General features: G+C 40.3%; 1 protein-coding gene across 9 annotated transcripts in view; it reads left to right on the top strand.

Annotated features, from left to right (window-relative positions):
* LOC149749632 (uncharacterized) overlaps positions 1 to 12,925 on the top strand; it is a 352,954-nt gene that overhangs the window by 68,685 nt on the left and 271,344 nt on the right. For 5 of the 9 annotated variants that reach the window (XR_016392458.1, XM_089908429.1, XM_089908430.1 and 2 more), the window contains exon 2: positions 3,903 to 3,967. The exons of the other annotated variants lie outside the window; for them this stretch is intronic. Coding sequence is in view for 4 of the 5 variants with exons in the window: in XM_089908429.1 (XP_089764555.1) it covers positions 3,903 to 3,967 (65 nt within the window). In the remaining variant the exon portion in view is untranslated. The remainder of the gene's footprint in view (positions 1 to 3,902; positions 3,968 to 12,925) is intronic. 9 annotated transcript variants of the gene reach the window in all.

Below are 12,925 nucleotides of genomic sequence, written 5' to 3'. Positions count from 1 at the left end.
ATCTGTATCTATATCATCTGGAAGGTTATCAAAAATACAGATTCCAGGGCTCCAACCCAATACTAATTAACCAAATTCTTAGAAAGTCTGGCCAAAGAATCTATATTTTCAATAAGCCCTCTCACTGCTTCTGTAAATTTCATGAGGAACCATGTGCCTTACTGGCTGATTGGAATTAAATGAGAATGTCACCTTCTGGAGGTTAGGGGCCTTCTTTATCTTGTTCATGTTGTATTGCAGCATCTAGCACAGGGCTAGGCACATGGTTTCTAGGTAATTAATACTTAATCATTGAATATACATGGAAAGAGGACTATAGTTCCTGTCCCTCCCATCTCAGGGGTGTTCTGTGAGGACAGAATAACATAATGGATGTGACATCCCTTTGTGTGCAGAAAAGGAATATACATAACATCACACCAAACCACACAGTAACTATTCATTTAACAACATTGTTACCTTTAAGCCTATAATGGCTTACATAGAGCTAAAACTCACTGACGGCTTACTGTATGCTGGGTGCTCTTCTGAAGGCTTTCCATGAATTTCAGTTGCTTTTCAATGTTCCCAGAACTCTTTGTGTGTGTGTGTGTGCGCGCGTGTGTGCGCGCGTGAGAGGGAGCGAGAGCGAGACAGGAGACTGTTATTTCCCCCTATTTTACAGATGAGAAAACCAAGGCTCAAAATTATTATTATGGTCAAGATCATATAGCTCCTAAGTGCTAGGTCAGTGGTTCTTAAACTTTACCAAGCACCAGAATCACCTGGAAGGTTTGTTAAAAGACAGATTTCTGGGCACCATCTCTAGAGTTTCTAATTCAGTAGGTTTGGGATCAGGCCTGAGAATTTGCATTTTAAGCAAGCTCCCAGGTGTTGCTAATGCTCTTGATCTGGACCGTGGTTGAGAACTGTTATACTAGAGCTACGTTTGGATCCAGGAATTTTGACTCCAGGGATGCTGTTCTTAATATTTTCCTCTGTTTTACTACCATCTTGTCATTATGAAGATACTCATTTTTTAATCTGATGTTTCTTTCTTAATTAATTAATTTCAATATTCATTCGTTTGTTTGTTTTGGCTGTGCCGGGTGTTAGTTGTGGCACGCAGGATCTTCATTGCAGCATGCTGGATCTTTTAGTTGCAGCATTCGGACTTCTTAGTTGTGGCATGTAGACTCTTAGTTGCGGCATGCAGACTCTTAGTTGTGGCTTGCATGCGGGATCTAGCTCCCCAACCAGGGATCGAACCCGGGACCCCTGCATTGGGAGTGCGGAGTCTTACCCACTGGACCACCAGGGAAGTCCCTCTTAATTTATTTTTGATTATAGATTGTAAGCATGTAGAGAACCTGGGAAGTCAATGCCAGTTACAGTTGGGCGTTTCTTATTACTGTTTCAGAATTGGAAAATGGATTTCTTTCCTCATGGAGTCCTTACAGGTGAACTACTTTGGAAGATTTAAAAAATTTTGTTTTTAGAAGTTGAAAGCAAGAATCATAACTGGCAACAAATTCCTAACCAGGATTTTTAGCTATATTTGTTGTACCTGGTCTGCCAGTAGCATCTGTCCTATTCGTAAGATGTTTTCAACCTAGGTGTGTTTCTTTCCTTTTATTTCTTCTATGTGTCCTAAGCATGGAAAGGTTCTATTTCTGTGAGTTTAAGGAGACATGAATGATGTGGAGCTATTTTTAGAAAATTTGGAAATTCTCCCTGAATCCTAAACCCTGAAATATTTATTTAAAGTAGGATTGATTTCATGTTTCCTGTTTTCCAAAATGAAACAAATAAAGGACTGTTAAATGAATAACTTATATGTCGACAAAAAGAGTACACAGTTGGAGATAAAAATCCAAGATGACCCTTCTAAATTTAGTATTTATCAGTGGGCCTTTGTTTCTTGCAAATGTCACCGGACTTATGTCAAATTCAACTTCCAGTTCCAAATAGAAGCTCTGGTCTTCTTTGCAGTCAGTGTCAAAGAGACTTCAACATCTGTGCAAATTATATCTGTCTCCTGACACATCCATGTTGAGTCTGGCCTTTATTGTTTGTGAGTTGTAATGAACGTATACACACTTCAAACTGAATTTCTGCTGCTCTGTTTAATGAAATCAAGTTGTTCTAAAATAATAAAAACATCATTTAAAAAAAGCCCCCAAACCCCAAGGACAGTTATTTTCTTTAATGCTTTCTAGTGATAGACTATTACTCAGTATTGGGCAGCAACCTTCTGACACAGAAGCTATTCAGCTCTTATGTCCTGAGCCATTACTCAGTGATGGACAGCAACCTTCAAATATAGAAGCCACTCCAATCTTATGTGCTCAGGCTAACACTCACAAGCCCTTTGTGGTGCCAAGAGAAGACCACAGAATTTGCTCATTTAAAAGAAACTATAAAAATGTTTCATAATAAGTAAAGGCATAAATTCTCCTTTATAAGGTTTTTAAGGGAAAACATTTTAATCAAATAAAACTAGAAGTACAGGAATTGAACAAGTTAAAATTTTAAAAAATGTGTTTTTTCAAAATAATAAGGCTTATTAATTCATATTTCCTGAATGTCAGCTGTTGCCCCAAAAATCCTTTTTTAAAGTTAAAACTGATATTTACATTATTTTCGACCATAGTTTCTTCCAAATTAAGGGAGAAAATGAAGTTTTAAGAGGGTAAAATATGAAAAGAAGGATATTATTGATTTATGGTTATGTGTTAGAATCTAAAAGTATGATTAAGATTAAGAAGGATAACATTTGAAAAATTTTCGCCATCAGTGGAACTAAATTTATTCTCGGTATATTTTGTATAGTTGTATATTTTGTGTAGTTTATATAATCAAATATTATTTATATAATTTTGTATAAATACAAATAAATAAAAAAGGAAATGTTCTCTCTTACTTTTTTTTTTAATTTTTGAATTTCATTTTATTTATTTTTTTATACAACACGTTCTTATTGGTCATCAATTTTTTTTTTTAACATCTTTATTGGGGTATAATTGCTTTACAATGGTGTGTTAGTTTCTGCTTTATAACAAAGTGAATCAGTTATACATATACATATGTTCCCATATGTCTTCCCTCTTGCGTCTCCCTCCCTCCCACCCTCCCTATCCCACCCCTCCAGGCTGTCACAAAGCACCGAGCCAATATCCCTGTGCCATGCGGCTGCTTCCCACTAGCTATCTACCTTACTACGTTTGTTAGTGTATATATGTCCATGCCTCTCTCTTGCTTTGTCACAGCTCACCCTTCCCCCTCCCCATATCCTCAAGTCCGTTCTCCAGTAGGTCTGCGTCTTTATTTCTGTCTCTTACTTTCTTAATCCTTGTTTTCAAGTTCCCACTTGGGGACAGCTCAAAACAAGGCAAATAAAACAAAATAAAACAACAGTGATAACAACAAAATAACCGCAGTAAACAGTGAATGGTAATGAATCTGAGATTTTATTAACAACACCGGTTCAAATGTTAGGAATCAAAATGAAAAAGAATGGAAATACGAATCACATCACAAATAAGCATCGCGGAAGAAAGATGCCTATGGTCCATACCATAGCATTTGTTAAATGCGTCAGTGAGAGTCTGTTATCATGGTAAGACAAGATAAACAAACTATGAAGACAATGTTGAACATTGCCAGGGATGTTATTGTCATAGGGGTCACCCATGTTAGAAAAACACCTGCTAGAGACACTACACTAATAGGTTTGCATTTAGCTTCAAGTAACAAAATCACCTGCTCAGAGGCTTAAACTGGTCAGGGTTGATATGTTTCACGTAACATGATATCTGAGGACCAGTAGCCCAGGAGTGGGTCCCTGGCCCACTGGTGCAATCAGGCACTAGGCTTCTAACTTCTACTCTATCATCCTCAACTTGTGACTTCTCTCCTCATAGATGCAAGATGGCTGCCGCACTTATGGGCATTGAATCATTGTTCCAGGCAGGAAGAAAGAGAAAGGGTGAGAAAAAGAAAAAGTTGTGTCATCTATCATGGATTTTCCTTTTTATTTGAGAAGGAACACGCACTCTGGGCCTCTGCAGATACTTATTGGCCAAGACTGTGACTCGTGACTGCCCCTAGCTGCAGTGGGGTCTGGGAAGGCGATTATGTCACTCCTTGAACCTGCTCAGTAGAGAAAGGCAAAGGCAAGGGGAGTCATGAATGACTTTTGGTGAGCTAATACAGTGTGTGCACGGCAATAGCACTGCTAGGGAAACTAGTAGAAATTTTTTTACTGGAGATATTCCTGTGTCCTGACAACTTCTCCCAGTGGCGCCCCTGCATGGGAACCTTTTGTTAAGAGCACATTTGTTGAAGACATGTTGGTAAATGACAGGTCTTCTGGAGAGATCTCTGCTAGAGACAGAACTTTTAAGGATACTTTTGCTTAGGTACCTCTGTCATTGTCATACCAGGAGCCTTTAGGGGAGTTGAATTAAACACACTTACATATACATGGAGCTCCCAAGGACAAACATTAATTCTCAGAGACACTGCAGCCTGAACTCCTTCAGTGAATAAGGTGATTCTCCATACATTGGAGTCGGTACTTCACATAATTACGGAGAGCAATCTTATTTCTTTTCTTTCCTTTCCTTCCTTTCAAATTGTTGCACGAAGGGCTGGCCAGGCATGAGAAAGGACCCCACTGCTAAGCCATCTACCCATTAATGACCTCTTCTTCAAATACACAAAGACCCAGTCAAAGCTTTGAGATTACTGTTAATAAGTATTTGATTAAATCTTTAGCCAAGGGCCCTCTGATTCCTATCTGGGGGAGGTGCATGTTTATTCCCCAAATTACATCATGTTCCCCCAGTAATATATATAATTGCCTGCCCTGCTAAGTGAGGCTGCATTACGTATGAGCTAAGAGGACTCTTCGGCTGATCTCATTCAAGTCTGGTAGTGATATTTGTCAACTTTTTGGCTGCCCAACATCTTCCTATTTGAGAGAATGTCATAATGTGTGAGTCTTAATAGAATTCACAACTCTGCCTTCAGCAAAAGGGAGCTGGAATTCTGGGGTAATATTCAAAATGCTAACCAACTCATCTAGCACAGGCACCAACCCAATAGAATCAACCCTGGCTGAATCTTGCACCAGTGTTTACTGGCAGGAGGCCAGTGTTGGGGCAGGGTCTTCCCACTTCTCCCGCCTAAGCCAACTGGAACGTGAGGTAGGTGACTTTGTTCAGCCAACTGGCTCCTCCTGCCTAGGAGGAATTTCTGTTTTGACTGAAAATAAAAAGGAGAGGACTATTTCAAATTGATCCAAGCAATAGCATCCCTGTCCTTTTGGGGACAGTGTCCTGGGGTGGGCAGTAATCCTGCAGCCACCCTCCCATGCTCAATGTCTTTTTGTCCTGGCCAAATTACTATTGAAAATATCATTTCATTGCTTCCTGCCTCTTGGTTTTCTCCACAGCTGCCTTAGTTTCTACCATTTTCCAAGCCTGCTTCTTCCTTCCCATCCACTCTGTAAACTCCTGACACTTTCTCAATTAATGCCTTTGCTTTTAAGATAACCAGATCTTGTAAGTTTGTGATCTTGCTGCCAGGGGTTCTGGCCTATAATGAAGTGAAGACAGGCCTACATTGCCTGCTTTATTCCTTCTTTCTCGTGGGCCCAGCCCTGTCCTTGCAAGCCTTTGGTTAGGAGGAGAGAGAAGGCTGTCTTTCTGGGCCAGTCCCAAGGATTTCCATTAAAGAAAGTTGTCTTCCCAGCCTCTCTTCCCTCTTCTGCCTTAAGAGCATGAGCAGGAAACTTCTGTGTTTTTCCCACTGAAAGCCACACGTTGTCTGAGGGAGATGTAGTATGGAGATTTTACGTCATGTCCTCACAGACATTGGAGTATGTCAGTAATAGCAAATAATTTTGCTTTTGAGGATTGACTGGTTAGGAGATATTAATATTTACTCCAAATTTAGCTCTAGTATCTTATTTACTGTGGCACCCAAGTAGATATTCTATATAAATATTATTTTATTTCTGTATACTCCTTTGTGACAGAAAGGATGCATACACTCCATAAAAATAAAATTAATTTGCAATAAGGAAAATGGGGTTAAGGAAGAATGTCCACGGGCATGAAACTGGCACACAAATCATGCCAAGAAATCCTGTATTTACCAGAAGTGAGCCTTGAGTTTTGCAAATCACTCTTAGGGAACAAAGCATAGCGTGATAGGCATATTAACTTAACAAAATCACTTTAAAGATTTAGGTAATAGATGTTTCCTTAAATAGACTGGGCAATTTCTTTTCCCCAACAGCTAGATATCTAATACCTCTCAGCTCTCAACATTGAGCATTTTCCAGCCCTAAAATCTTTAGCTGTCTAAACTGTTTTTATCATTTAATGGTAGTGCCTAGAGACAGCTTTAAAAATCATGAATTAAAATTTGTCGTTCTGATATCTTTTCATGTGACTCACACATTCCGTTCTGTTTTGTTAGATTTCTTCAGGGTTTTTGGAGAGTCTAATGGGTTAAATAACCTTTTCCCCCTCAGAACCCCACAACTTAAATAAAGATGATGGTTGTCATCAAGTTGTAGGCATTTGTTGCCTTGTGGTTAAGGAGCTGTCAGGTAAAAGTTATATTGATTTATGAAAGAGTCACCTGACTACCAGGAACAGGAGTTGTTTTCTGAGAAGGTTATAATTTACTTTCAAGTCCACCTGACTCATTATGGAAGTGGTTATAACACCCCTTACCAGAAGTGCCCATTAGATCCGGGGCAAGCGGTATGGGCTTTGCTTACGAGCAGCCCTGAGAACAAGGTCCTGTGTGGCATGGGGCACATCACTTTAATCTCTGCGCTTTGGTTTCTTTATCTATAAGTGGGGATGTTAATATACACCTCAGAGGGTTGTAAAGTCAGAATTAAATAACATATTTAAAAAATTACCCTCTACAGTTTCTGGAACATAGGAGGTGCTTTTTGAATGTTTCTTTTTTCTGTCACCCAGTGGAACAAACCAACTCCCCAATAACTTTACTTATGCCTAACACTGTGGTTCTACTGTGAAAAGACTCTAATTTTAAATAATAGTTGTTATTATTGTTCCAAAACAAACAAAACTCAAAACCCCTCTTGCGGGTAGCGGCATCAAATCTGTGTAGAGAAAATGTTCAGGTTTGATAGTATACTTAATCTCTTCCATTAGAAATATAAACTGGTTATGACAATGGAGTAAAAAACTTCTGTGAGTAATGAAAAAGATGCATTGTAGCATTAAAGCAATGTCATTTTATCCTATTCTTTGTGAACTTTAAATATGTTGCTCAACATAAGGCAGAGTCCTTGGCTTTTGTGTTCTCTCTCCCTTTGTTTTGTTGCTGTTGCGTATATATTTTAAATGTCTGAAGAATTTAAAAATTTTAGAGGAATCTAGCAGCATTCTGAAGAGGAAAATTAATATTGAGACTGACTGAATGACAATCCTTCATTTAGAAATTCTGATTTGCCTCCATCTGTAGAGCAGTAGATCTCCTCGTTGGCCACACATTACAGTCACCCAAGGACCTTTTAAAGAATACTGATGCCTGGGCGCTACCTCCAGGGATTCTGATATAAATGATATGGGACCTGGGCATTTGAAAATGTAAAAGTTCTTCAGGAGGTTTCTAGTGTGCAGCCAGGCTTGGAATCCACTGCCATGTATGTTTGTAGTTGATTATTCTCCTTTATGTTTCTTGCTCCCCAGGTAATTGAAGGAAATTGTCCCTTTCAGAAATCTCCCCTCCCAATATGGCTGGGTTAGGTGCCTGTGCTATTAGCTTTCCTGGGACCCTGTACTTCCTGCGTTAACTGTGGTTGTTTTTTCACCACAGTAGACTCTGAGCTTCATATGATCTAGCAATCTTCCTAGTGTATAAGAGAAACTCAGTGACTACTTTTTAAAAAGTTTCATTGAAGTATAGTTGATTTACAATGTTATGTTAATTTCAGCTGTACAGCAAAGTGATTCAGTTATATATATATATATATATATATATTCTTTTTCATATTTTTTTCCATTATGGTTTATCACAGGATATTGAATATAGTTCCCTGTGCTATACAGTAGGACCTTGTATCCATCTTATATATAATAGTTTGCATCTGCTAATCCCAAACTCCCAGTCTTTCCCTCCCCCCTCCCCCCTCCCCATGGGCAACCACAAGTCTGTTCTCTATGAGTTTGCTTCTGTTTTGTAGATATGTTCATTTGTATCATATTTTAGACTCCACATCTAAGTGATATCATATGGTTTTTGTCTTTCTCTTTCCAACTTACTTTGCTTAATATGATAATCTCTGGGTCCATCCATGTTGCTGCCAATGGCATTATTTCATTCTTTTTTATGTCTGAGTAATATTCCATTGCATATATGTGCCACATCTTCTTTATCCATTCATCTGTCGACGGACATTTAGGTTGTTTCCATGTCTTGGCTCTTGTAAATAGTGCTGCTATGGACAAAGGGGTGCATGTATCTTTTCGGATTATAGTTTTGTCTGGATATATGCCCAGGAGTGGGATTGCTAGATCATATGACAACTCTATCTTTAGTTTTTTGAGGAACCTCCATAATGTTTTCCATAATGACTGCACCAGTTTACACTCCCACCGTGTAGGAGGGTTCCCCTTTCTCCACACCCTCTCCAGTATTTGTTCTTGTTGTAGATTTTCTGATGATGCCCATTCTAACTGGTGTGAGGTGATACCTCATTGTAGTTTTGATTTGTATTCCTCTAATAATCAGCAATCATGAGCATCTTTTCATGTGCTTGTTGGCCATCTGTATGTCCTCTTTGGAGAAATTCAATTAATACTTGTTGATGTTTATTGTAATATAATTCTTTAAATGCTTTTTCCCAAAGAGGTGAAAGTACTCCCCCATGTCTTCAAATATTTTAGTGTAAGGACTTTCAAAGACTGGATGGCAAGGAGAGTGAAGATGAGGTGAAGATGGAGGTGGAATTGGGGGGAGGAGGAACAACAGCAACAGTGGGAGAAGGGGGTGAGGGTAATACTGACATGTCTGACCTAGAAAAATAGAGAACTGGGCATGAATTATTTATTCATTTATGGTACCAGAAACTGTTTTATACTCTGCAGAAAACCCCACAGAGAGTCTCCAGATTTTTTGAGTTGGAATCTATGTTTGTGGTAAATCAGGTCTCAAATCTTTTTTGTGTGTGTGGTACGCGGGCCTCTCACTGTCGTGGCCTCTCCCGTTGCGGAGCACAGGCTCCGGACGCGCAGGCTCAGCGGCCATGGCTCACGGGCCCAGCCGCTCCGTGGCATGTGGGATCTTCCCAGGCCGGGGCACGAACCCCCGTCCCCTGCATCGGCAGGCGGACTCAACCACTGCACTGCCAGGGAAGCCCTGTTTGTGGTAAATCAGGATAGAATGAAGTTGGTGAATTTTTCAGTACCTAACTTGGTGCCTCTCAATACGTTGATTTAGAATCTTAATTAAATCTGTTCCGCTTTGTACCAGGGACAGTATCAGTTTGGTCTGTTGGGGACCTTGGTGGTCTATTTGCAAGTCAACTATTGACTCTACCTCTTCAAGGGATTGAATTTTCAGCGTCTCAGTTTACCCCTTTATAAACTAATGATATCCGCAGTTAAGCTGTGCAAATCCAAGTCACTGTTGGCAGAGTGCCCATAGAACTTCTGACAGATCCTTTTAAAAAACGAGTAACATTTTACTGATTTGATTGCAATTTAGCAGATACACATTGAACGCTTCAATTATATTAATCAGAACGAAAGTTTTCACATGACAGTTTCAAGCCAGCAGTCCCGGTATTTGAACCTATTTCACCCTCTTCATTAGAGTGTAGCGTTTGATAAGTGCATGGTTGTGAAATAACACTAGAGAGCTTTTTTTCCAGAGGTTAATTTTTTGGCTTTTATTCAGACCTTCTGAGCAAACAAAAGAGTATTTTTATTTTGTCCATGGAGGAGAATGATTCTCTTCCTCGCTTTTGTCACCCTCGCCCTGTGGTGTGCTTTTGTGTTATTTCTATAAACAGGAATCTTGCTGACTAACTTAGAAGTCTCTCTAGGGCAGGAACCGTGGCAGTGTTTCATATTATACCTATTTGCTTGAATCAAACCCATTAGTCCTCTTGTACTCCTCTTTGCTTCTCAGTTCCTGTATCCAGTCAGTCACGAAGTCCTGCCCATTATTTTTGAAGTTGGCCACCTACCCCTCTTCCCACCCTTTCCTTCTTACAGCTACCATTCTAGTTAAGAACTCATCATTGTCTCCAAGAAAATTGCAATAACTGGTTTTCCTGCCTCTGGTCTTGTACCTTCAAGTTCATCTTCCACAGATACCCCAGAAACTGATCCATAATGCAAATGATAAAATATGCCTCTGGATTGCAATTATTTGAAAGTTCAGTATTTGTTTTACTTAGAGGGTTTCTGCATTAGCTTTTGGGTGAACAAAGGTTGCTGAGATCAAGGCACTTTATAATCCCAGCTTCTTGGGCCAGCGAACCAAATGATGTAGTGGACCATTCCTCCAGTCTCTTAGTTGGCTAAGTGAACCTTCCAGTTATTCCAGACTGTCTGTCATTCTACACACAGTCCCCAAGACAGGCCATTTGTTCATTTTCATTCCCACTGCCTGGAAGACCCTCACCCTCTTTTCTTTGCCCAATTCCTACTCCCCTTCGTCACTCAGCTCAGGTATAATGTCTTCCAGAAGACTTTTGCAGTTTACCACTCTCACAACCCCAGGCCAGGTCACTTGAGGTCAGGCCGGGCCACTCTCATCACAAAGATGCATGCCATTGGCTGGACTTGCCACATTATATAGAAGGCATCTGGTGATACATCTGTCTTCACCATCAGATTATACATTCTTCAAGGACCTGGAACCTATTTTTATTCCTCTCTATATCCCCAGTACCTAGTACATGGAGTTACTAAATAAATGTTGAGATGAATCAGGCTTGTTATTCCAGAGTCTAGTGTAGTATGTGAATTAATGTTCAGTAGCTATTAAAATTTTTAGGTGTGTAGATCTTTACATAAGAAAGAGCTCTCTTTATAAGGTAGCAGGATCTCCTCATCAGTAATGTTAAATTAGACTCTTGACATCTACTTGTTAGGTATAGTGTGGGTATAGATTGGAGAAGTTTAAGGTTAGTGAATCTCTGGTCTTTCCTATTCTAAAATTCTGTAGGCCTCGGAGTATTCCAAATTGAAGGATATTATTGTCAACTAATTAGTCTGTATCTTTCATATTAAGAACAATATTAAGAAAGCACATAACAGATAAAGCACTTGGAAAAGAAAAGTGGACCCTCTCTCCCTGTTCCTCCCTGGCCCAACTTCCATCACAGCCCTCCACTGCTTGTCCAACTCACTGACCTTTCTCTTTCAGCCTTTGGTAGGCTGTTTCAGTGCCCGAAATGCTGCTCTTCCCGTCTGTTCAATATTCCTGCTCCTTCAAGAGATTATCGGCCATTCTTCTGGCTTCAGCCCACACACACTGGCAACTCCTTAACCAAATCCCAGCCCCAGATACCCAACAAAGCACAAGATGGGTATTTATTTCAGGTCTTTAACCGTATGTCCCATAAACACCTCAAACTCGACATACCCTAAACTGAACTTTCATCTCTCCCCCAGACTTTTCCCTCCTTATTTTGGTCCCTATTTTTGTGAACGGGAGCAGCATTCATTTAATTTATTTCCTTTCTCTCATTCGCTACACCAAATTAATTTCAAAGCCCATTGATTCTGTGTCCTTAACATTTTAATATACTTACAGCCTTATTATGCCAGGGGCTGTAAACTGGTGATCCTCTGGCTAGATCTGGCTCATAGACAAGTTTAGTTTAAAATTTGGGTGTAAATGTGTTCAGGTGGGCATACGCTCTCCCTCTTGTTCCTTGTTGAGTGATCTCAGCCTACTCCTTGCAGTTCAGTCGCCTACCTGGTCCCTTTAGCTTTCCCCTGGCTTACACCCACGCTGTGTCTTCTTTGTGACTGAACAGGCTCTTAAGTTGACTTCTAGGCACCAAGGAAGTGATCCGATCACCCTGCTGTCCCCCTTAAAGCCTGTCAAAGGCTTCCCGGTGCCGTAAACAGTGGTCTCAATCCACTCTGCCCATCTGAATTATCTGGGGAACTTAAATCTGACCCCAGACCAATTAAATCATAATCTCTGGGGGTAAAGCCTAGGTATCTGTATTTCTAAAGTTCCCAAAGTGATTCTAATTTGCAGCCAGTACTAAACCACTGGCGCATAGGATAGACTCCCAGTTCCTTACCTGGCCTAGTGGTTAGCCAGACTCTTACATGCATATGTATTCCAATATCGTCTTGGGGTATTCCTTACCCACCCTGACTTCCCTGTGGTTCCCAAGAGCACTGAGTTTTTTCAGGCCTTTAGTGACGTTACAGCTCATGCTTCCCTTCTCCCTAGGTTATCTTTACTTCTCATCTCCCTGGCAGACATCACTACATGTCATAGACCCGGCTCAGGCATCACTCCTCTTGAAGCATTTCCAAAAATACATGCTCCCACTCCAGAGAAGCAATCTTTGCTACTTTTGTGTCCCATGATGATCCCGGCTGAGTGCGTATCTATGGCATTCCTATATTGCGGGGTTTCTCAAGCTTTCATGTGCACACAGACGCGTTGGTGATGTGCAGATTGTGATTAAGTTGGTCTGGCATGGGATCTGCCATTCCTCATTTGTAACAGACTCCCGGGTGAACCACATGTTGAGTATCAAGGCTTTGTTGCGTTTGCTTGTTTTTATACCTGCTCTCTTTGCTTTATTGTATACTTCCTGAGGACAGTTATCACGTTTAGTCATCTTTTTATCTACGCTCAATGCCTGACACCTAGCAGTCACCCACTAAGTGTGGCATGAACGAAAAAAAGAATA

Source organism: Delphinapterus leucas, chromosome 3 (genome assembly GCF_059928025.1).
Source record: "Delphinapterus leucas isolate spDelLeu-1000000601 "Yukka" chromosome 3, BTC_Dleu_Yukka2, whole genome shotgun sequence".
NCBI lineage: Eukaryota > Metazoa > Chordata > Mammalia > Artiodactyla > Monodontidae > Delphinapterus > Delphinapterus leucas.
This window is presented reverse-complemented; position numbering and strand designations above follow the sequence as displayed.